Source organism: Carassius auratus, unplaced genomic scaffold, assembly GCF_003368295.1.
Source record: "Carassius auratus strain Wakin unplaced genomic scaffold, ASM336829v1 scaf_tig00214546, whole genome shotgun sequence".
NCBI lineage: Eukaryota > Metazoa > Chordata > Actinopteri > Cypriniformes > Cyprinidae > Carassius > Carassius auratus.
The window spans coordinates 80,817-103,973 of NW_020527701.1; the positions used below are offsets into that span (position 1 = coordinate 80,817).

General features: G+C 36.9%; 1 protein-coding gene across 3 annotated transcripts in view; it reads right to left on the minus strand.

Moving 5' to 3' along the window:
* LOC113092287 (rho GTPase-activating protein 32-like) overlaps nt 1-22,338 on the minus strand; it is a 60,338-nt gene extending 38,000 nt beyond the window's left edge. For 2 of the 3 annotated variants that reach the window (XM_026257863.1, XM_026257862.1), the window contains exons 1-3: nt 22,225-22,330; nt 19,599-19,690; nt 19,368-19,452 (exon numbers count right to left, since the gene is read on the minus strand). In XM_026257863.1, coding sequence (XP_026113648.1) covers nt 19,368-19,452; nt 19,599-19,690; nt 22,225-22,227 — 180 coding nt within the window. In that variant the 5' untranslated portion in view covers nt 22,228-22,330. Of the gene's footprint in view, nt 1-19,367; nt 19,453-19,598; nt 19,691-22,224 lie in introns of all 3 variants that reach the window. The other variant, XM_026257864.1, reaches the window with a different exon arrangement.
* Nucleotides 22,339-23,157: the final 819 nt, after the last annotated feature.

Consider the following 23,157-nt stretch of genomic DNA (forward strand, 5'->3'; position numbering starts at 1 on the left):
TCTGGTGCGCCGTCCCTTCTGAGTTGTTGTGAAGCACGAGGACTGAGGTTTCTCCTTTGGTGCATTCCTGCAAACTCTTACACAGAGTGGAGCACTGGCTGGACGGCTTTTTGCAAAATTACAGTTTCCCGAGATTTCATTGTAGTTTGGTTTTTAAAAGTTTTGATGAGATGTTTTGGTCCTTCTCACTCCGTGTTATTTGCAATTCCTCAATATCCGAGCACACTCATTGCATGCTTAGTTTGCTGGCCAAGAGTGGTTTGGAAAACACATAGAAGAAAAAAGGATGATGAAAAAAGCACTTCTCCCTTTGCATCTGTTGTGGTGTGCTTTTACTACAGTCTCTCGTTTTCTCCAGACTCTATTGGTCTCCCACCGTTCCCAACCCCCAGCACCTCCCCCCTTAACTAGCTTTCAATGGTACAGTCCCTGGGACAAAGCACAGGGCTGGCGAGCCAAAAAAAAAAAACAGTAGGGAGAGCTGTGAAGAGGGGATTGTCCTTGTAGGAACACAGAGCGGTTCTCCAGCATGTGCCCTTCACTCTTCATCCCGATCCTCTGGGGACCAGTGCAGTCCAGAGCGATAGGAACAGAAGTGACAGAGAAAAATGTTAGTGCAGCAGTGAGAAGGTCTGGAGAATTCTTAATGAACGACAAAGGGTGCTCAAGGCAGCAGGGCTGTATTGTCTAATAATCACACTATTGAAGTAGCACAAAAGACAAAGAGATGAAACAAAGAGACTCCATATGCCTCATACTTTGGCAGGGGGTGTGTTCTGTTCAGAGCCATTTATAATGACCTAATTATCATGTTCATTGATGAAGACAATAAGGTCAGGTCAGGATGGTCAACCGGTTCAACAACTGACTATTCAGTTAGTGGGGCTGATCAGTTTAATGCAGCTTTTTTAAAGGGATAGTTCATCAAAAAAAGAAAATTTACTCACACTCATGTCATTCTAAACCTATAAGACTTTCTTCTGCGCAACACAAAAAATGATAATATTTAATGTTTCCAGTGCTTTTGTACATAAAATGAAAGCAGATGGGGTCCAAAACTTTGGAACCAACTGACATTCATTGCATGAACAAAAATGACAGCAGGTTTAGACACGAGTGGTAGTTAACTTTCATTATCGGGTGAACTATGCCTTTAATATTTTAATAGTGGTTAAAGAGAATGAATTTAAAATTGCAACTTCTTGGATGAGATTTCAGTATGTTGGAATTTGTATTTCTAAATACGTTCCATTTTCATTCCATTGATTTTGCCACAACTTGCAAAAATTTACCACATAAATACATTAAACAATTATTGTCAGACTCCTGTGAGCAATGTTCATGTTATCATGCATTATTTAAATGCTTGTTTGTGAGAATGATGGTAATTTTGAAAAACAAAAAGTTGTTATATATGCTGAATGTATCAGCTGACTGATTGTAAGGCTGCACTTCATGTTCATATCCATAACAAATGTGCCCGCTCTGTTTCTGTTGGACATGCCTTATTATATAGCGTTTACTTACCACCAACCACTCACCTGGTATGTCAGACAAACGATTCAATGTGTCTAAATGTTCATTTATAATCAAGCTAGAGTGGGCCAGTTGTTTCATGATTACAATGTATACATGCTGGTCGAAGCCAACCTATATTGAACTAAAGTGTTCACAATTTTTTTTTCTTTTTTAAAGAGCTATAGTCTGACCGAAATCAAATAGTTTATGTAAATGTATTTACTGATTAGTCAGTTCTGAAGGTTTAAACTGACTTCTGATTCAAGGTCTAATAGTGGCAGATAGTGCCCAAATCTCTGCCCCATGTGATCTCATGGGTACTGAAGATAAGACATGGCCTAAGGCAGTGACTGTGACAGAAGTACAAGAAAACACAAACAAATACATAGATACATGTAACATTTTTAGCTGTAAATCAGTCCAGGGGACAGAGGAAAGCAATGGGCCACTCCAAATGACATCACTTGTGCCATCACAGCACATCTGAGGGTGATTAAAAAGATTTTCCAGGAGTGTTGTGAAATGCGGCAGCCAACCACAAAGAACACAAGAGGAATCCAAAAGTCCTGCTATTTGTCCTGCAGAAATGAGAAATCCTTCCCTGGAGTCCTACTCGCTCAGAAACACATGGCTCCCTCAGTTTGTTTGACGAGTTTGGGGAGGGAGGCTGGCTGGTATCAATTGTGTTTAGATGATTTCATGGAGGTGGAAGAGGTCACGCAGACCAAAACAAATACGAGACCTCCGGGACTTTAAAATGCCTTGGCTTAAATCTATGATACATTACGTGCCATTTGCTAGGATAACAAAGTGTGTTCCAGCAAGATTACAAACACATATGATGTAAGTCAACAAATGAATCACTCTCCTGAGAAAAATCGGCAAAGTTACACAACAATGACCTTTAAAAGGAACAGAACTGTGTTCCAACTGAATAAAGAAACGCCAAGTCATATAATTATTCAGTTACTCATTTATGTGTCTGGATTAGCTGCAATAGAGCATTCTTAAGGGTGGACACATTCCAGGAGAAAGATTTAACACCCTCAAGCATCCAGTTCAATAACAAATCCAGAGTGAATTTGGAAAATACACATTCCTAAAACCGTGAGGAATGAATTACGGATGGGACAGGATTAGTCAGTAAAGGAGGCATCGGTTTGATGTATTCTACAGTATTTATTTTAACATCAACATCTACAACAGCATATAATAGTTAAGAATTATTATTATTATAATCAACATTCAATCATTATTAATCTAATATAATATCCAGAATTCTGCTATTTCATGGTAAAAGCCTCTCTGACGGGGCCACAAAAACAGGTTCTGCATCTTTTAATTTCAGCAAAGCTCAAAAGAACCTTGTACAGTACAACATTTTCAGGATTACAAAGATACACACTGTGTTCCTAACATCTCTCAATTCATCCCCTTGAAAGAGTCATCAGCCATTATCAAAGCACCATTTTTGTAACTAATTTTCCACCCTCAATACATTTCAAATTCGTATTAGACCTCAAAATTGCCTTCTGTTATTATGCATAAGTGTTCGTTTTGTGCAATAAAAGCTTTTATTAATTTTACAGATGTATTTGCAGAATCTGAATATATCAGTTATTCTACAAGGTCTTTTGTTAGGCATTCACTTGATGCTAAGAAACACATCTGATTCACAAACAGATTCTGGAGGCCAAAGGGGCAACATGAACCTTGGAGCAGGACACTGCATCATCCACTGGATACATTAAAAACAAGACTCTCTCTCTGAACAGCTATGCACATATAAAATTCTAATCCAATAGTGACCTAGTTCATTCAGATTTGCCTGAACAGTGGCTGGGCTTTGTGCCAGCTTTGCCAGGGCAAATACTTTATATCATTCTACAAATCACGCTTTGAGAGGACACTCAAGGAAAAGGGAGGTGACTGAGGTGAATGAGTCTTTGAAACTGGTCAGGAAACTGTACCATATTCTGTAGCCAGATAAGAACACTTCACATTATAGAATAATGATACAAACAAAACATTACCATGTTGGAAAAAATCTCTTTGCTGTGGATGTGGAGGTAAGAATAAAATGGTCTTCCCACACGCTCTCCAATCCAGGGGGTGTGAAATGAGTGGTATTTTTAATGGGCTACAGTGTTTGTGTTTCTAAGTGCAGGTGCCAACAGAGCAATTGTGGAGTGTGCCATTGTTTCATTGCAGAGGAGGGACCCAGATACAGCAATGCCTCAGAGGCTGACATAACTGAGTAAGGTAGATCTGACAGGATTTAAAGTGGACAGGAAATTGAAGTGGATAACATTCAAGCACATGGAAGAGGGTAAAAAACTAGAACTATAAAATCTCCTTATAAAATTACTACAAACATTAAATCTAATAGAAAATCCAGTCAAACCTCATTCATGTGCATGCGGCACACTAATCTAAAGGATCTAGTCAGATGTTGGATGACCTGACATGGTAAAGCTTAATTTTTCAGCTGCATTACTCCAGTCTTCAGTGTCACATGACTCTTCAGAAATCATTCTAATATGCCGATTTGTCTTTTTTCGCTGCTTAAGATTTTCAGTGGAGACCATGATAAAAAAAATAAAAAAAATTCTGACATCAAACCTTTAAAGTAGAATCAAGGTTTTGATAGTTTGAGCATTGAAGCTTTAATTAATAAGCTGTGCTTTTGCTGTTAAGCATTTTCAACAATAAAACTATCAGTGACTTTAAATTCATCCCATTTAAGGTATTAGATGGAGTTCAGTGTAGCCTTATTTGTGTTTCGGACATACCTAAATGAACTCCATCGCTAACTTTTAAAACATACAAGTGAAGCATCAAATAAAAGCTATTTTCCAAAGAACACCTGGAACTAAAAAACTTAATGTCTATTAAAAAGCATTAAAATCTTTCTGGAACAGTCCTGCAGCATTTATGATTTAGGCTAGTTTGTCAGCTCAGCCCTCAGACATAAAAAAAGTGCTTGCACACCAAAAATGCATTATACTTCACAGATCTATAACAGAGCCAACTCAGCAGCTAATAAGCTCTTACAGCATGGTTTCTGTAAATGAGGTCCACAGCGGTACAAGAGCAGAAGCTGTCAGAACAGTGCATGGTGGGACACAGGTACAGCAGCGTGAGGCTTTGCCAAACATGTATACTGTTTGTATGCAGTAGGGATGCATCAATCCGATACTCAGTATCGGTATCAGCTCCGATACTACCATTTTCTGTCAGATCGGGTATCAGTCAGATGAGACCGATCCAAATCCAATATAGTGTGTATACTATTCTGTGTTATTGTTAAAGGGGGGGGGGGGTGAAATGCTCGTTTTCACTCAATATCCTGTTAATCTTGAGTACCTATAGAGTAGTACTGCATCCTTCATAACTCCAAAAAGTCTTTGGTTTTTTTATATTCATAAGAGAAAGATAGTCTGTACTGATTTTTCCCGGAAAAACACGACCGGCTGGAGGCGTGACGTGTGGGCGGAGCTAAAGAATCACGAGCGCCAGTAGGCTTTTGCGTTGAGAGCATATGGAAGCTGTGACATTATCGTGAGGGAAAAACCATCATCCAAAACAAACCATGGCTTACAGTCAGATTCAGCCGTTTATTTATGATCCAGAATCAGATCCAGAGGCTGAAACTGAACGAGAGCAGCAGCAACGACTCGCTCCGAGCGGGGCTCGAACCGGTGTCTCCGGGCATGGGAGGCGGACGCACTAACAAGGAGGCAGAGATATTTTAAGCACTATTCCAGCCGTTCATGCCAGACTGGGTTGAGAGGTTTTGTAATCATGTAAAAATGTGAAAATGTAAGTGTTTTTCAAAAAACCTAGTATGAGAGCCTGTTCTAGTACACCCCCAAAACAAAATCAAGACTCTGTAATAGAGCATAATAGGACCCCTTTAAGCAATGCTGAAATGAAGGTTAAGAGACTGCAGCGAGTGAATGGGGTAGCCTGATGCTCAACAGAGAAGTTCTTCAGTAAATGGCCAGTTTCTAAGAGTGCGGTCATTTGTAAGAGCGTTTTGATTCCTGAATTACCATTGTTTATTTGTAGAGGGCATGGGGCGGGGACAGAGGGAGACTGGCAGGGCAGTCAAGTTCCCCTCCTCCAAGGTCTATTTCACATGTCATTTCCTCCTGATATCTCTACCCCACAATACCAGCTGAGACATTTTGTCATTAACAAGAATACTTGGGTCAACTGACAGACATGATTTATGTGGCCACGCATGAACACACCGATAGATACACATGCACACTGTGGTCTGAGATGTTCTGATGGGGGGGGGGGGGGAGACCACATAGGACATCATGTCTCGGCTGTGCGCGACTCTGGGATTTATGCATCCAAATCGCTGACTTGGCAACTGTCCTGCAAAAAAGTTACAAATATAAATAAAAAGCACAGCTTACATCAAAATGTAATGCAAGTTCTCATAGCCAAGAGCTTGCCAAACATTAAATGTCACAATCTGCTTTCAGCTTCACAGGGTCTTTATACAGTATTTACTGCTCCCTACACAATAAGCAATGGATCTGTTCACTTCACTCCAAACTGTTTAACTCCATAAGTTCACCTCAATTTAAACAATTATTGTTAATTTAAGCTTTCCATTCATCAAAGAAGCCTGAAAAAAATGCATCACCTTCCAACAAAAATATTAAGCTGCACAACTGTTATCAACATGTCTAATAATAAATGTTACTTAATCACCAAATTAACATATTTTTTTTTATTATTTCTGAAGGGTCATGTGACATTAAAGACTGCAGTGATGTTGAAAATTGAGCTTTGCCAAAACACAAATAAAATATGTTCAAATATATTAATATAAAGTGGTTATTTCAAATAGTAACATTTCACTATATTACTGTTTTTACTGTATTTTTGATCAAATAAATGTAACCTTGATTAATAAAAGGGCCTTCAAAAACAGTAGTGTATGTATTGCAGTCTTTAATTTGATACACTTAAAATTTTTTAAAAATTATTATTTGGGTAACTTACAATACTGTACAGAGATGATGTGCAATGAATGGTTGGTAAATTTCCATTTGCATCTCATGGGTAGTGATATACTGATGCACAGATGCCTGTGTTTTCAACATATATGCTCCTAGAGCTTTAGTTTCTCACTTAAAATGGTTGATTAACCTGTGGATTACATTTCACAGGGCACTAATGAAAGATCTGTATGCACTCACAATCTGGCAACTAATCAATTTACCATTAAACAGGGTATTCTAAGATGTGCCAACATGCATAAATGTCTGTTCAAAGAAGTAAAACAAGAAATTATTTTGTAAGAGAGAGCCTGCAAATATCAGACACCAAAGGAATTGGAAAGACAGCCGTGCATTAAACAACGAAGAAACTGAACTGGTGGAGTGTTCATGTGTGGAAATGAACTCCTGGAAAAGATTAGTTTTATGCTGCAATACAAAATTTAGATACTTCATCATCTAGGAGGCAGAATTAAACCAAATTACTTCCTCTGCCTCATAAATCAGAATAGCAATGTTAACAAAGCAGATGCTATTTCCTATAACTTTCCCATCAAGCATCAGATGGTGCTGATCAACACATCAATATTGCCCTAAAAATAAACAGCTGACCAGCCCAAAGCAGGAAGAGGATCCAAGCTTTCATGGTCTGTGGTGGGAATGGGAATCAAGCAGAGACAGTGTGAGACAGAGAAATTAATAAAGGGGCAAGGAAGGGCAGGAGAAAGTGGCTTTATTTTATTTCAGTTCATTCCAGAGATCTTAGTTGCAAAAACAACTATCACCCACTCTTTATTAAACTAGCTGATTTGATAAAGTGTGTCATGTTCTAGACTTGCTGTTATGCTGCATGACTCCACTTCAGATTTACATCGAGGGCACGAGCATGCATTCATGTGAATGTGATGGCTGAACTGTGACAGCAGCCATACTGGCCTGTATGACCTGTGGGTCAGAGGCTGTATCTCTGCTGTCGTGTCGTGTGTCGTGCACCAGCTGAGGGGTAAAAGCATTTGACTTTCTCCACAGGCAATATAAATGATATATAAAAATAAATTAAGAGATGTGAAGATAGATTGCTAGATAGAAACAGAGGGTAAAAAATAATAGCCAGGCTGTAGAAAGTAATTCATACAGCCTGAGACAGAGCTGCAAATAGTATAGGACTGAGAAGCACACAAGACTGATTTATCATATCTTGGTAAAAAAAATGTAAGAGGATGAGAGTGAAAAAGAAAAAAAAAAAATGTTTTGCATTTGCAGAAAAAAACAGCTTCTGATGGTAGCTGGTTTGACATATGGTCTAGCTAGTCAAAACTGGCCTTTACCAGGTCTTAGCAGGTTCACTTGCTGGAAGACCTGTAATAGGCTGAGCTAGTTAACTAGTTAGTTGGATTTCTTGAAAAGGTAGTATGACCAGGTTTCTTTCAGCAGAAGATAATTTTAGCCCTAAGTAGGGATGCACAATATTAAAATCTGGACCGATAATGTATTTTACTTAGAGATGCAACGATTGTAATTTTCTTGGCTGATTCTGATTTCCAATTTTTTGTACGTGTGACCAACCGATACCGATGTTTGAGGAAAAGATTATATTTGCATAATAAAATAAATTATTAACCAATACAATTCCCCCAATCTGGACTCAGTTACAGATGAAATCTCACTTAAATAACTTTCGAAATAAAGTGCTCTGTGACTGGAAAGAGGTAGAAATGGGTTACTTTTATAACAAAATGGATGTCATTTTCAACTATGCTTATAAATCGTCTTTTTTATCAATGTGTCATTTTTCACATCAAATTTTTACATTGTTTCAATTCATTTAGAATAGAATAATAAGAAACAGTTAAGTTGTTACCATTCAAATTAAATCAGTATCATAATTTTTCATTGAAGGAAAAATAAGCTAGTTTTTTTTTTTTTTTAAGGACCAAGTGGTGAGCGGCAGACAGTGAGCCTTTGTTTGATCAATTTAGCCTTAAATCATCACGCCTTGCCTAAAATACAATCTATAGATTTAAAAGAGTCTTAACATTGAATACAGCATCATTTTTGCTCATAAAGGTAAGATTAATACATAATTTCTAACTGTAAAGGGTCTACTTTTATTTGTGTGCACTCACAATATCAACAAAACATTGTGCTTTTATAAAATAAAAAACAGGAGCGCTTCACAAAAATGAACTGATACTCAGCGAATAAAAAAAAAAAAACTTAAACTCTTTCATTACAATCATAATCCGTACAATCAATTATTTTAAATGCTAGAAGAGAATTAAGGCAGTACAGCATATAAAAAAAACTGTTCGTTTGAAAATTTGGTAATTTAGCACATATTAAATTAATATTTAGTTAGTTATTTTAAACAACAATATTAAGTGACCAAGTAAGTAAAAGGATTTCCAAATCCATGCAGCATACAAAATACTTCTTGGTTAGAGTCTAACCAAGACTATTTTATATTCTAAAAATGCAGCAGGTTTAGCTCTTTTGAGACAACCAAGCATACATTATAAAGAAAGGCATGATGGACCACGGTGAATGCTGGGCATTGAGCACATTCTCTGGCAGAGGACCGACCCAATGAAAGCTCTGGGTTGGGGGGTCATATATCCAGAGAGTATACCGAGTAGCTATATGAGCCTGGAGCAGAAAATGGGGGAAGGGACAGTGGCACACTAAAACCACGACCACTGCCTTTACTCATTCACCAGCAGGGACTGTTTACTATGGAAAGTATTTCCTCTGGTACCAGTCTCAGAACAGCAACAGGTGAATTTAAGACATATCTGTATTGGAATCTAAGTAGTGCTTTTGTCTTCAACTGGCTGTGGTAAGGGCATGGTGCCAGTTACCACACAATGCGGTACAGTGCTGAGCAATGGCAACGAAAGGAACCAGAAGACAAACCTTCCATTGTGTGATAACATAAACCAACAGACAATTGGCCACCGTATCCAACAACACAATTAAGATGTCAAATGCAAAGTCACGTCCAGGGCTTTAAACCACATCCGTATAATGTCAAGCAACATAAGCAGTAAGAGGCAATGTACAGCAATGAAACAGTAATAAAATCAATGAGTGATGCTACAGACAAAATGCCATGTGGGCAATGCAGCAATTATTGCTTAACCTTTAGCAGTGGGGCACAGCACAACATCGTAACATGAAAAAAAGGATATTCGTTTTGATATTTGCTAAAGATTACATTTTAAAATGTCTAAAGATCAACTTAAAGTGATCAGTTATATGAGGGCAAAGGTCAATGCAAAAATTGGGGAAATGAGCATGTAATTACATATGGGATATTAACCCTCTGGAGTCTAAGGGTATTTATGGGGCCTGGAGAAGTTTTGTCATGCCCTGAAATTTGGACTGGGCTATAATAATATGTGAGCATCATGTATGTACATGATTGTAATTTAGAGAATTTTTTTTTTTTTTATGTGTGGTTAGTGAAAAACTAAAAATGTTAAAATCACTTGAATAAGGCCATAAAACACATACAGAATATTGGGTCCCAGGACGTTTGAGAACTGGAGCTTACAGCTTAGAATTTTATCTTACTAAATTACGTGAAAATCATCTTGTTTACTTACTCACAGAAAACAATATATTGATTAAAATTTATTTAGTCTCTCATTAGACACTTTTGTTGGTAAAAGTCATATGCGAGTAGGCATCAACTATCATGAATATCATTGTGATTTACACCTGAGAAGACAAATGCCTGCATAATGAGCTGCATAATAAGCCTTTCAGTCAGATGTGTGTCACTGAGAGGGAAGAGTTACAGGAAAGAATGTGAAGACAAAATAAATCTATATTATTTTATGTCCGTAAATATGAATATATTTAATTATCCCACAACATAATTTAATATCCACTTGGGGGAGCAGTTAAACAGTTTATTAGGAACAATCAAAGCTAACTTTCAAACAGCTTGAACTTTTTGCATCATTACTCCAGTCACACAATCCTTCAGAAATCCTTTTAACAATCAGATTTTCTACAAAAAAAAAAAAAACATTTATTGTTATTATTATTATCATTATTATTATTATTAATATTGAAAAGAGCTGAGAATATTTTTCAGTGTTTTTAGGGGGGATAAATTGAAAGAACAGCATTGTTTGTTACATTTGTTAGAGTTATCTTTATTTGTTACATTTATATTATTTACAACAAGCTTTTGAATGGTATAGTATAGGCCTATTTCACACCGTGACGTAGGCAAACCGGAAGTAGGGTAACTTATTTTCCGGTGAAAGCGCTAGCGTTCATTCGCTTGCCGAAAAATGGCGGAGACCAGAAGTAATCAGATGTGTAGTGTGCCTTTGTGTTCAAATTCAAATAAAATACAGCCTTATTTATCATTTCATAGTTTTCCCACAGACGAAAATTTAAAAAAAGCGTTGAAATTGGGCTATACGGAGAGAGGAGGGGGCGATCTTTACTGTGAGGAAAGGTAGGACTTTAGTACACGGAGGATGAGGTCTGTGTCTAACCGGAGTCCGGTCGTAAAGATCCTTTTACTGTCTATGTAAAGATCTCGCACCACGAGCTGTGACTTCCAGGTTTGCGTGGAAAAGTTGCAGAGACGTTAAATCACGCGTCAAAACGGGATGTTTGTGTTGCAGAGCAGTAAATGTCAAGATGGTACAGGAGGTAGATTACGACAGCCGTCCTGTTCCAGGTGAGTGTAATGTGTTAACTAAAACAATAACTTATATTAAAAGCTTATCAGCAACTATAGACATTAATAAAATATAGTATGTTTTATTTGTATTGTTAGATGTAACGTTATACATTTAATGTAGCACATGGTAGCAGTTATGCTAACAGTCGAGCAGGTTAGTGAAGCAGTGTTTTTATACTTTTGCCATCACCCTTTTATACTGCTCTCTTTCTGCCTTAAGTTTCACAAAATTAACAAAGACAATTCAAGTCATCAATAAAATCCACACCAATGTAGGAAATACGAGCAGTTGAACTAAAACCTGTTGTACAAGCAGAATTCAAATTATTTTATAATGGTTTGTAGGTTATTTAACTTTGAATTGATGTTCTAAGCAACTGGTATATTGCATAAATGTGATAGTAACTTTTCAAATTAATAAGTTGTTTTTTATTAAAATGTTAAGTGTTTAACACAAAATAATACATGTATTGTTGTTTGCTTTACTTAATTAGGTGCTTTTGCTGAGGCATGGGGGAAAAAAGAGCTGGAAAAAACACCTGCTAATGACATCAGCAGCATCTACACACCTGCTAATAACATCACTCTCCTCCTCACCTGCTAGTGACACCATGCTTCTCTTCACCTGCTAGTAACTTGCCTGGTTTGTGATAAGAATTTTGCTATCTTCTAGTAAGTTTAAGCTTTTGTTACCTTCTCAGCCAGGGTTTTAACCAACATTATACATATAATATTTCACATACTTCTTAGTGTGCTTTTTTTTCCTGAATTTAATGCTTAGGTTTTAGTGGAAAAATTAAAGTCATAAAATTTGAATAAAAATCTAACTATACTTATGATCTGCAATATCGTTTCAGATTCTGAACACATCAGAAAACACAAACTCCTGACATATCTTTCCAGTTTGGGGTAGGTATGTTGCAACAATATGACATTAATAACAATAAAATGTAATTAACTGAAGCATGAATTATTGGGGTAACTGCTTTTTCTTGTAATAGAACACTATAGAACTACATTTACTATAAAACAGGAACATCATTTGTTGGTACATTTTTCTTGCCTATTTTCTTCCTAGCAAAAAATATGTATGTGCCAAAGTAGAATTCATCAACGTTAGCCGTGATCTCTCTCCACACCCTCTCCACATGGAAGTCACCTCTTGTACTTGTCACAAGATCACACCAGGTTAGCTAAGCCAGTAACCATCAGCTGACCAGGGAATGCCAATTGTGTGTTTCTTTCTCAGTTTTGCATGGCCCCCAACGAACACAATGTGGGATGCCTCTCTGCTTTCTTTCACATCAGGGCACTTAACCTCTACCAGGCCACAGAGAGGTTCTTCATTTGGGTCCACCACTTTGCCATCTGCACCAAGGTGTGGAGCATCAGGGTGAATGATGAGACCAGATGGAAGAACGTTAACGTCAGGTCTCCTCATAGCGGTGAAGAACCTCTGGCTCAAGTTTCAATCCTCTACACATCGCTCTCTAGAGACCCCGACAGATGTTTACACACACTTTTTAATTTAAGAAATAAATGCATTTAACCTGCAATTACAAATGCATAATGTTTTGATGTTTTAATCCCAAAATGTTGAATACTGATATTTGAAATGATAAAAAAATGTGCTTTAAGATGTGAAATTAAAAACACCGATATCTAGACAATCATGAATTGTAACATCACTTCTTTTAATGTTTTTACTATACAGGTGATATGGAATTTGTTTAAATTGTGTTAAATTTTTGTGAAAAGTATTACATGTTTATATGAAATGCTTATACAAAATAAATATATAGTTAATTTTAAAGTATATCTACATTTCTTGCTTTCATACATGAAAAATCTGCCTGGTAGATTTCTGCCATTTACTGGAAAACATTTAGAATTACAATTTTAAACAAAAGCACTATATGAACATTGAGTGATTTTATTACACTAATATACAATCAGACATCCCAATTTCTGTTTTGGTAAAGTCATTAAGTGTCATGTCATTTAGAAGAAGGGAACACTTTGTTTTTTTTGTGTGTTTTTTATTTTATTTTATTTGGGGTCCTGAAATACCCTGAACACTGCACAGAGGTTAAGATGACCATTGCTACATAAATAAAATAAAAACTGAAACTCATCCTATTTTGTTTTAATTCTTCCTTACTAAATTACACAGTTACTGATGCTATGGACTGTGGGATTACTAACAGGCTACATTGGAAACCATTTTGTGATAAAAAAAAATAAAAATGAATAATTAAACTAAATCCTGTTTGTATTTACCTCAAGCTCATGTGGTTCTTCACACTTTCTTAACTTATGGCCCTAATTACCACTTTCCCTGCAATAATATTTGAGTCTGAAGTGTGTCCAAACACACACACATAGTTAACAAGAAGTAAGATTTTATTAAACCGCTTTGAAAATAATCCATAAAAGTAAATTAATTCTAAAATCATTATCATTGCAGCTGGCTTATTATACATAACGTTACCTTGATAATCAAACGTAAATTGTTCCAAAAATAATTTGTAGCCTTCGTCCAACATGGATCTAGTCACATCTCCCTGAAAATCATCAAAAAAAATGAACAACATATGCAATTCGGCGTTTTGGCAGTTAATTTGACAGCTGGGAGAAAACAAGCTGTTCGCAATCCATTATCCTAATGAGTAGCGATCGTAGCACTGGCGCGACCGGAAAAACCGCTACCCTACTTCCGGTCTCGGACACCCTCTTGTGAAATAGGCCTATTGTATATTGTTATTGAAACTTCATAATATTTCACTTGATTATAAATTTAGTCAGGAATTATAGTTTGGAAAAAGTCTAACTAGTAAAATGTTTACACATTATGTGTAATCTAGTACAAGTATATAAATAACTAAAAAGAGTCTTACTCATGTTTATGATCTCTACTGAATAAAGTGCTTCATTCTTTTTTTTCTGAGGAAATCCATTTCTCAAATCCTCAACCACATCACAACTTTTTGGGGTGAATTATGTCTTATTCCTCTCATCGGGAAGCAAACAGTAAAATATAAAAACTTGAAGAACAGTCTCGTTGCGTTGTGTTCTGTTGTATGGGCGTATTCAAGCCACACGCTTCAGTGAAACATTAGAATCTAAATAGAGCGTTCTGCACGGGGGCGTGGTCTCATTAGAAGATAATGAAGAGAGACGTGAAAAACAGACATCGCGTTGTTTTCATATGGATTACTTTATCACAGAATATTTGTTTTCGGCAGCACTTGTTTAGTTTAAAAGGTCAGCGCAGACAAAGGCTGCAGACAGCACAGCTTGTTTGTTATATTTTATAAGCATTAGAGAGTTCTTTTGCAAACATTCAAACAAAAAACAAAAAATTACAATCCCTATACTTTTGAACGGTAGAGTATTTTGTGCAAGTGAATTTGTCAAAATGTAAAAATATGGAAAATGAGCATGCACAGTTATCTGATATAAACCAATGCATTATATATATATATATAGCTCTCATCACCGCTGCTGCTGTGGGAATCTGACAAATCACAACACTACGGAGACCCGAGGTCTGTTTCATGAAAGACACTAAGAAAAGCGGGGTTTGAAACAACCTACCAAAAACTGCATTATAAAGCGGCTCCATAAACGAAAATTTTATTCACGCAATCTCACTAATTTGTGCAAGCTTATTCTTAAGTAGCCCTTCATAATTGATCCACCATTTCAAATAAATAATTTCATAGCAAATAAATTTGTGCTGTTTAATGCATTTGAGATGTGTTTTCTTCAGTGCATAACTGAATTTCATATGTATATCATATATTCATCTGTAAATGATAAAAAGTAATGCAAATATATCCATTTTGCTGTCAGGAGTGGGCGAGGATTACCTGAGTTAATGAGCACTGCTGCGCACATGGAGACGGAGTGCAATGGAATAGCAGCACAATAGTTCTGAGTAAAATATAAATTTTGCTAAAATATTTTTTCTTGGACATTAAATGTGTCTTTTGTAGAATTCTAAACCTACATATAAATGTATTTTATGATAGCAGTAACTGTAAAGGGACTATTGTAATGGGTAAATCAAATATAAGCTATTTCCATCGCATCATATTGCACTGAATCGCATTTGTGTTGAATTGAATCTAATCGTAATGGGGTGACTCATGGCATCGGTAGCTGCATCATATGTATCTTTAATGCATCGTATTGTTGGCTATGCATCAAGATGTGCATCTCATAGGCCTCATTATGGAGATGCACGTCCCTAAAATACATATAAAAATCACTGATAACTGGTATGGACAACATGCAGAGAAACTCAGTCATTCTGCTGCTCTTTTGGGAGTATCAGTCAAGTGATCTGCCTGTAATTACAAATCATTCATAAATCACCAGCAGAAGGATGACATCTAGGGTTCTAGTAGGAAAACACCAAACATGGCTGATGTTCCCGTGCCAGCTGTTGTTGTACAACCACAAGCTCATTCATTCAGGGCTGCAGGACTTCTCTGGGTTTAGATGTTTTGTGCATAAACCATGATTATGTAGCAGAGAAAAAAGAATTATTGATGTTCTTCATCGTCGCCATGGTACCCTGCTGATGGGCTGCAAACAGGTAAAAGCAGTAAGCTGCCGCCCTCTACTGGACACCAGCACAGGCTACAATCTGAGGTATCTATTTGATGGTTTACGCATGTTATACCTACAATAATCCATAAACAGTAATACAGAAATATAGATGCTGCAGCATCTGAATGTGAAATAGCTGTCTCATATTTTGGCTTTCCCAGGGCGATTCCTCCAAAAGCAGGATTACTATTCAGTGTAAAGGCCCCCGAAGAAACCACTGCTTCACTCCCTCCCAATTGTCTTGCCCTCAACACCATGCCAATCTATTTTCTCATTCTGTGAGCGCTCCATTATACCCTTAATCCCAATCACAGAGGCACAGAGATTTCCCGACATTGTCGCAGCACCCCACCTCCTGTCCCTACACAACAAGGCACTATTCAGCATTCCCACCAATCCTTTTAGGCTTTCACTGAGCTTTGATACAGTTTATAATGAGAAATGTAAAATATGTGAAAGGGAACAGCAATTCTGAAAAGACACTGAAGAAGCTGAACCTATTCACCTAGTCTGAAATACAGATAAGTAAAGGGTTTTTTTACCACTTCAAAAGATGAATGTCGAAAGTACGATTGGGTACAGTGGCCATTATGTACAATTGTGTCATTGCATCAGGTCTAGCACTGTCATGTTTTAGTTAAACACAGTTATTCTGGTTCCGTCTGCACCCTGTCTAGGGCTGCACGATGTGATGTTTAAGCATCGATATCGCAATGTATGAATCCACGATAGTCACATCGCAGGATGCACAATGTAGGTTGTCGTAGTTGATCCGTTATTCATTAACTGTACAGGCCAGCTGCTCCCCGGCCCTTGACGAATGTGATTCGCGGATTAATTGCACAGCTTAACCATCATAGAGTGAAAGTTTTGACAGGGCAGAGAGAGAGAGAGCGTGCGAGAGAGAGAGAGAGAGAGAGAGAGAGAGAGAGAGCAAGAGCGCTGTCTTGCTCTCTCTCCCTCATGCATATTAATAAAATTAATAAATTGACACGATGGTGTTGATGTTTAAATCATTTAAAATGAGAATGTAAGTGTGCTCACCCCATTTTTGTTTGTAAGAAAAATTTTGATTAGATTTCATATCGCAATATATATCGCAGAAAAATAAAATATCGCAAAGTCATTTTTTCTCAATATCGTGCAGCTCTAACCCTGCCTACCTGTTTTTGAAAGGGATAACATCCTGTAAATGCCCTCTTATCCTTTCCAGAGCGTTGAGCTCTGTTACTGCCTCAGAACCGAAGTCACCATGTACAGCGCTGACCTAAGCTGTCACACTCCTCGAACCTAGTGATTCCCACCCTGTTTCTCAGGGGACACAAGTCATATGCTTCATGAGTCATGTGTTTCACAAAAAGTAATATGCTTCACAACACAACCCCCACTTTAAAGCAAACTTCTGCAGATAGGCCTTTTACAGATGCATTTGCAGAAAATTTACTTATCGAATTAACTTGCAAGTTCATCTTTACCGAGAGCCACATGCCGGCATTGTTTCACTGTTGAATAAAAAGTGATTTTACCCATTTCTATATGAATAACATTGCAGACTGTGAATCATTTGTTTTCAACACAACTGAATACTAAGAATTTTTATATTTAGTCATGATTTTTGCAGCTAGATGGATCTCAACATAATGGAAAAGAATGCAGTAGATTTTAGAAGTTTAAATACTTTTGAATTGAAACATCTTTAAAAAAAAGGGACCTGAGGACCCGGTCAACCCGGTTCTTGACGCATACAGCTCTGTGATTTCAGCGAAGCAGAAAACGCGGACGGAAACTCAAAATCCAGTCATGAAAATGAAACTTACATTTTAATATGGACAGTCACAGAATTTGTCAAAGTTAGCATAAATTAATCAAATCAAATCTCCATATGGACCAGTATCTGTAAATGTTAAGCCACAAAAGTTGGTTGAAATATGAATACTACATGTTCAGAGAAGTGCGGGTTTGTTTACAACTACGTGTGACGGTTGCAGTAATTTCAGTCACTTCACAAGCATTTTAACGTTTCATTTGAGTAAAACCAGTGTCAAAATAAAAGTTAATTTTTACATAAAGGCATTGTGATAGAAATATTACTATTATTTAGTAGAATGTATGTGTATGTAAAACTTTTTTTTTAAAGAAATCACACAATATTTCTTCCATGTTTTAATTTTAATAGCAAATCCCCTTTTACCAATAAATACATTTAAATTTAATTAATTAAAAGACAAATTCAATTTTGGTGAAACTTGTTTACTGTTTTTCATAATTATATTACTATTAGAAAAACTTTAAACACAATTGTTAAGTAAGTATAAGTATAAAGTATAAGTATAAATAAGTATAAAGAATGGCATTGGTTTTATTTTGAGTGATTTTTTTTTTTTTTTGTTAATTAGCATATTTTTTTGCTTTGCTATGGTACCGAAATTGGTACAGAGAACCGTGGATTTTCACTGGTATCGGTACCGGATACTGAAATTTTGATTCCGTGACAACAATACTAGAGATATTGGGAGAATTAAAAAATCAAGACACGTCCAAGAATCTACCTTTTCGTCATCAATGAAAGACATCTGTTTATTAAAATGGATTATTCAAACAAGTTTTACAAGGATAATCATTAGTTCCACTAAAATCTAATACATCTAATAATTTTTCACCCCAAAAGAGCCCTGAATGGGGTAACAAAGACCAGGTCATAAAAACCCTTCTCTAACCAAGCAGACCACAACGTTTATTGCAATATAACAAAATTAATAATGAGGCCACATTTTGGTGTATTTGTATTAGTTGTTATTCAAAGTGAGAATTTTTTTTATGCTAATGAAACTTAATTTATATATGATACTTTAAATATATTTAATTTAATACAAGTATAATAAATGGTGCTTCATGTCATGAATGCATATGTATATATATACATAAGTATATACACGCACACACACACACACACACACACACACACACAAAATTACCAACATTGAGAGAATCTAAAACTGGTATTTCGCAGCATTCAAAAGTGAAGAGATACTGAAACTGCAGGTTCACACTCTCTCGTAGACACGTTGAGTTTTTTTCTTACGCTTTTGATGCAGTTTCAATTAAGATCCAATTATAATATAGTGATGCATCCATGATTGAATTGTGACATATGTATTGAGATGTGTACTGTATTGTGAAGTAGTTGGTGATACCCAGCTCCAGCAGAGGAAATAGTCATCTGCAAGAGTGCTACTGCTGCTATAGCGATATTAAATCATGTTGATCCTCATTTTTCAATCCCCCAAAGCCTTGCATTAGAGACGCCCTACTGTCCCTGTCAGCTTGTGGCACTTTGGCGTTATCTGCAGACCCCTGACATTTAATTGCACAAACACGCATCCACATCAGAATTTAATCTCTCATGTGCCTCATTTTCAATGCTGTCCTTTTCAAGTCTGGTCACTGAGGTCACCTCTGTAGTTAAAGCACTGAAGTCCACTGTTATTTAGGGCTTAAGATCTTACCTGTATTGTCCCAAAGTCAACGTTTTCATAGTGGAAATGGGCACATTCGGCTAACTTTGGAAAATGTCCCTTGGTGAATGAGAGCCTGAAAAGATCACAAGACAATATCCAATATTCAGTTCAATATTAAACTATTATAAACATGAGGGCTAGTCAGTGAATGACTTTTTGCTAATATGAAAAAAAAGCATAAGCCTTTGTGACTTTGGCTGTTTTGTTTTTCACACTTACTTTTTGACGTTCTTCACCTTCATACTGGCGGAGCTGCTGCAAGAGCGCATGAGAGGCTCAGAGCTCAGCTCTGGAATTTCAGCACTCCGTGCCTGAAAGAAAAATGCACATGCTTCTTTTCAATGCATGATTGGGACATGACAGTCTGTGGATAACCCATCCTCACCAAACAGTTATGGCCTGTTCACACCAGGGCCATCGTGACAAAACAACATAAAAGTACTGCATTAAAAATGTAAAATATATTTTTGCTAATTATTACCAGTTGTGATGCTGAGTTTTCGTCAAACACTATAAAAAATAGGTAATCGTAGATTATACAATGTTATGTTTTAAATATTTTGTGAATAATGAATTTTGTGTAAAAAACTTTCATTTTGATTTCGTGTGCACTCATTTGCTACAACTGAACTGTCCATCAACTACTGTGCTTGTTAGATATCAGTATTGCCACTGAAAAAATTGTGTTCAACCATATTTATTTCAGACTTTATGTGAATAGCCTTTTACAATACCATCAATAACATGTATCCATTACATTAATGTGATAAAGCACTTGAAAATCAGTTTTTAACGACATGAACAGTCTTGTTCCATCTCTACACAAATCTTTGTGCAAATAAAAGCTAAAAAGACAAACCTCTCGAGTTAACAGCACAGTATAATGAGAATATCCTTTAATATCAGTGACTACCTGTACGCACCATAAAACAAGTCTGCTGAGTAATGGAAGGAGAGAGAAATCTACAACAGGGTCAAAGACAGGTTAAATGGATATGGCAAAAAGCTGAGAGCCCCTGAACTCTGGTTTTAGAAAGGCTAAGCTTGTGCCCTGCCTCTAAATCATTTGACAGCTGGTATGCTTTATAAAACTCTGTTGCCACTTTCTCCAATGCTTAGACAAACGAGAGACATGCAGTCATCTGGCAAGGCCAAATAAAACATGCCAGTGATTTGAAAGCTCCATGAAATATGAATAATGCTTTGAAAGTGTGACTCTTAGCTCCGAGACAAGGGCTTATTTAAAGTCTCTTGACCATGCAGCCTTCAAATGAGCGTGCGGCTGAACAGACCAGCTTCTGCTGGTGTAAAACATGGTGTGAAAACTCAACTGGGTCTGATCCAAATCTGGTTCCATTTCGTTATTCGTAACAGCCAGTCTAATAATCATCACAGTCTCATTTCACTAAAAGTGACACTGAAACTAGGTCACAACCGTGAAAAGACGACTAGAGCTTGATGACCTTGACTGTACAATTAACAAGTTCAATTAATATCCTAGTACACAATATTATAAAACAGAGCAAAAGAGAGTTACATTAATTTGTCATACGAGTGAGCTGATACACGGTGATTCCCTTGATATGTCCTCACTAATCTGTTTGTGCTCAAAACAACATCAGCCAACAGTCAGGTTGCCATGGAGACAGATTTTTTTGTTGCATTTTTTTTTTTTATCAACACCACTGAATGCAAGTATGTCAGTGCTGGTGAAATAATCATGAATTGAAACTAATGCAGTATTGAACAAAGACTGGGGAAATAGTGTTATAGATGCTGTAGATATTCAGAGCAGCTTAATAAAATCATCCATTACTGCACGGCTCTCTGGATAACTCCGTTTTGATAGGTCAGTCAGGGGACTTCTACAATCAAATCAAATGTGTCACCACTCATTATTGCACAACAATGAAAAGTCATATTATAGTCAGCTGCTTCATGTCGGGGTATATTTTGCAGTAATGAACAACTGACTGCATTACATCTTACCTATTTGATAGCAAAACAGCATGGCTGAACACTAAATCAAGAACCAATATGTGGTATAAAAAGATGACTACCTAGCAAATAAGTACAAAATTGTACCGTTAAATACTACCGTAAAATACTACCGTTCAAAAGTTTGGGGGTTTCTTTCTTTAAAAAAACTATTTTATTTAGCATTTAATTGTATTAATGCATCAAACTGATCATTTCTTAAGTGAATATTGTTCTTTTGGACTTTCTAATCATCAAGTATCATAGTTTTCACAAAAATATTAACCAACACAACTGTTTGCAAACATAATGACAGTGAAATGCTTCTTGAACATCGATCCATCACATTGGAATGAGTTCTGAAGGACCATGTGACACTGAACAATAAAGTAATGGCTGCTGACAAATTCAGCTTTGCCATCACAGAAATAAATAATACATTTAGAAATACATTTCAAAATAAATTCATATAGAAATTATTTAAATTGTAGTAATATTTCACAATATTAGTGAATTTTAGATGAAACCGATGCAGCCTTGGTGAGCATAAAAGGTAGTGTATTTTTGATTGTTTTTCTGCATAATATTTTTGATTTAATGCTTTAACTGGACTGGTTGTAATGGCTGAGAGTCTACAGCAGCAATATGGCTCTTACGTAAAAGAATCAAGGACCCACAAAAAAAGAACAGAATTATCCTTCAGAAACAACAGATGTGATATTGTCCCTATCGAACACCAAGCAGTCGATCTTTAATTTGTACAATTTGAGGGTGTGCTATCTCCTGTCTTTACGACTGGCTTTGTAAAGGTTGGGCATGGGAGGGAGTCACTAAATTTGTGCGAGACCGCGAGAACTTGGCTCCTCACCATTGCGCTGATGGTTTCCTCCCAGTCAGGTCGCTCTCGGGGGTGGATGCTCCTGGGAAGCTCTGGAACGATATCGTCTTCTTCCGGGTGCCGTCCAGGCCTCAGGATCCTGATGGGAGAGGATGGGATGGAGAGAGAGAGAGAGAGAAGGGAGGCAGGTTCATTCTGATAGCCTGTGAAATATACAGATATAGCCTGCTTTGCAGCTGCCTTTGAGAATTACGACAGTGGAGCTGAGTGGAATAGGCAGTGTGACAGTAAAAATGACACGTCCTCAATGTAAGAGTGAATTAGAACGTCCCATCCTTCACAAAAGTGTTAATGGCAGCATCATTTCAATTAGGCAAGATGTCGAAACTAATCACAGTGACATAAAAGGGAAAGAATGTTATCCAGCATGCACAGCAGGCAATCAAAGTGAGATCCCTACAACAGCATGTAGGGATGTCTGCCAATATAAAGGGGGGGGGGGGGGGTCTGCAGTTTTCTTTGGAAAAGCCAGTAGTCTAGAAAAGTTGATCTTAATCATATGGTCTTTAATGGGTGATATGAAAGAAAGCGCAGATACTATTTCCTTCGCAACCTTGCTGAGAGGGTGGGAAAGACAAAGTGGCAGTCTGGCTCGCCTCACATGGGCAAAATGACAAAACCACCACTGATCAGAGATGAAAAGTGCAGTGCGGTCTGTGGTACCGTTACACTTTCAAAATGAGGGATGCTTGGACAGAACGTGTAATTGCTTCCATAAAAAAAATGGAAACGAATAACATAAGTTACAAGATATGGATTAAATCAATCTAGATGACCTGGAAAATGGCTTTGAACGCTTATTTGAATGTTTGAGCATGTGTGATTGGGCATTCTTAAAACACAATGGTACGCCCAGCAAATGTCACTAACTGTGAAGAGTATGTCTGTATTTTATTTTATATG